This window comes from Meriones unguiculatus, chromosome 16 (assembly GCF_030254825.1).
Source record: "Meriones unguiculatus strain TT.TT164.6M chromosome 16, Bangor_MerUng_6.1, whole genome shotgun sequence".
Taxonomy (NCBI): Eukaryota; Metazoa; Chordata; class Mammalia; order Rodentia; family Muridae; genus Meriones; species Meriones unguiculatus.
Window position 1 is genome coordinate 65,813 of NC_083363.1, and position 2,715 is coordinate 68,527.

The following is a 2,715-nucleotide window of genomic DNA, read 5'->3' on the forward strand; positions in this document are numbered from 1 at the left end:
AAGGGGAGGGGGTCCTCCCCTATCAGGGGACTAGGGAAAGGGCATAGAGAGAGGAGGAGGATGGGTGGGACAGGGAGGAGACAAGGGAAGGGGCTGCACCAGGGATACAAAATGAATAAATTGTGATAAATAAAATAAAATTAAAAAAAACATGGTATTGATAGAGAGGTAGAAATGTAAGTTACCCTGATTTATCCATTTAATCTAATTTACCATGTCACTAAGCTCACTAAAGAAAATTAAATTATTTATTTCTTTTGTTTTATTTCAGTTAGTAGCATCATCTTCTGCTCAACTTAGCAGGAGACATTTATAGAAAAGATTTATTGCCAATTTCTGAGATTATTTTTGGAATGATCTTAATTTATTAGCATGTGTACCATGAGAAACCAAATTTCATACAGGTAAAGCAGTTTTATCCATAAGAGAGCTCTATTTGTTCAAAGGGTATTTCACATTCATCTAAAGCACCAAGCAAGGAAACACGCACTAAGATTCTGCAGTAAAGCCAATGGGGAATGTGCTACTGAGTAGACAGATGAGCAAAAGAACCATTTAGAGCAGATTTTTGTTTGTACTCTTCAAAGTGGAAAGTTGTAAGATTCAATGGCTAAGCTCCTCTTATAATTGCTTATTTTGAAAAGAAAAGTGGTTTTACTCAAATAATTTAATCTCTGTGATTTGTTTTATGATTCAGTGCCCAAAAGAGATTGCAAAAGAGTGAAGTGTCCTTAATGATGGATCAGATCTTCTTATCAAAGACTGCATGCTGGGAGGCTTCTTTCATATCTCCCTCTCATACCCAGTCAGCCTCCTTACTGCCCCTCTCACATCTTTGTTTCTTAGAGTATAGATGAGAGGGTTCAGGCTAGGTGTGACAACAGTGTAGAAGAGGGCAATAAACTTGGCTCGATCTTGAGAATCTTCTGTAGGAGGCTGAAGATAAATGCACATGATTGGAATAAAAAAGAGAGACACAACAGTAAGATGGGCTCCACAGGTCCCAACAGCTTTCTGAAGTCGTGTGGTTGATTGCATTTTCAGAACAGTCCATGCAATGGCACCATAGGAGCTCAGAATGAGAATAAGGGGTATAACAACAAAAATAGCACTCATGACCATGAGGGTCAGCTCATTTGCACGGATATCAACACAGGACAACCTCAATAGTGCCGGGACTTCACAGAAGAAGTGGTTCACTTGGCGATGCCCACACAGAGGTACCCAGAAGGTAAAGGAGGAATGAAGAGCTGAGGTGGTACAGCCACTTACCCAGGAGGCTGCAGCCAGCAGGTGGCAGAAACGAGGATTCATGAGAACAGAGTAATGCAAGGGTTTACACACAGCTGCATAGCGGTCATAGGACATGACTACCAACAGAACACACTCTGTGGTACCCAGTGCAAGGACAAAATAGAGTTGTAACATGCAACCAGCATAAGTTATTGTCTTCTCTGGGCCCCAGAGGTTGAACAGCAGCTGAGGGACAGAGCTAGTGGTGTAGCAGAGATCCAGAGCAGAGAGGTTTGAGAGGAAGAAGTACATGGGTGTGTGCAGGTGGGAATCTAGGTGTGACAGGACGATGATGAAAAGATTGCCTGTCAGTGTCATCAAGTAAAATATCAATATCACCACAAAGAGAACAACTTCCAGATGAGGCCATTTAGAAAATCCCAGAAGAATAAAATAACCTTGCCAACTTGCATTGAAATTTTCCACCATTGCTCATTTTCTCTTTTGTTTTATCTTCAGTTCTAGAAAAATTTAAAGATGAGGAGAAAATTGCAATACGTGATTAATAAAACAAATTATTAGCACACTTATATATTCACATATACATATGTACATATTCATAAACTCATATAATATGTTCATATAGTCATTGGCTTTTCTATATGAAGTAGATACTCATTACTTGAAGTCAAATTGATAAATTAGTGACATTACTGACAGAAAAGAATATAAAACTAGCTAGTAAGTTTTCTAAGGGAAAACATAATCACACAGTCTATATTATCCTTTCACAAATTAGTTATTAATTATAAATTGAAAATTAGGAAATTTTATCATACAAAGATCTGGTGATTCCCCTATAATCATGTGATTCAAGAGAATGTCACCAGTGTTTTGAGAAACTAATACTATATTGCTGGCTTTGCAATAGTTTGAAAAGGATATCATGTCACTGAAATGATATTTCTTCCCAGAAGATGTAATTTAATTCTAACAATGAAGACATAAGAAAAACTGATTATGAATGATATGATGATGATGAAGTTGATGCATTATTGATGACAGATAGATGATACATTAGATAATAACTGGTGATAAAAGACAGATGTTTGGTAGGGTTTGAGTTGATAGACACATGATAGATGTTAGAAACGTAATAGAAGAAGCAAAGTTTTTATTAAAATGTTAATTCTAAGGTACAGTACAAATAAAGGTAAATGATTATTTTAAGTACCTTTATAATTGTTCTGTAAATTTGGAGTGTTTTCCAGTAAAATGCTACTAAACAGAAGTACAGAATAATTTTATGCTCGATGTGGATGTTTATATTTTTACAGAAAAATAATTGTATATAAACTCATTTATCTTAGGGTTACAACTGAGAAAATGATAATTGAATAAATGACTAATCTGAAGAGGAAAGGTAATTTTCACAAGACAAATTATTATTACTAACAAGTGAATGTCTTCAAATTTGTTTCC

At 36.0% G+C, this 2,715-nt stretch overlaps 1 protein-coding gene across 1 annotated transcript; it reads right to left on the reverse strand.

The window, feature by feature from the left end:
- Window positions 1-783: 783 nt before the first annotated feature.
- On the reverse strand, window positions 784-1,722 carry LOC132648209 (olfactory receptor 2J3-like). Its single transcript, XM_060368927.1, has one exon. It carries the CDS (start codon window positions 1,720-1,722, stop codon window positions 784-786), a length of 939 nt encoding a protein of 312 aa, XP_060224910.1.
- Between the last annotated feature and the right edge of the window lie 993 nt (window positions 1,723-2,715).

What these genes read in the sequence shown, in the direction of transcription:
- LOC132648209 (XM_060368927.1), bottom strand. Translation starts at nt 1,722, where the DNA reads ATGGTGGAAAATTTCAATGCAAGTTGGCAAGGTTATTTTATTCTTCTG.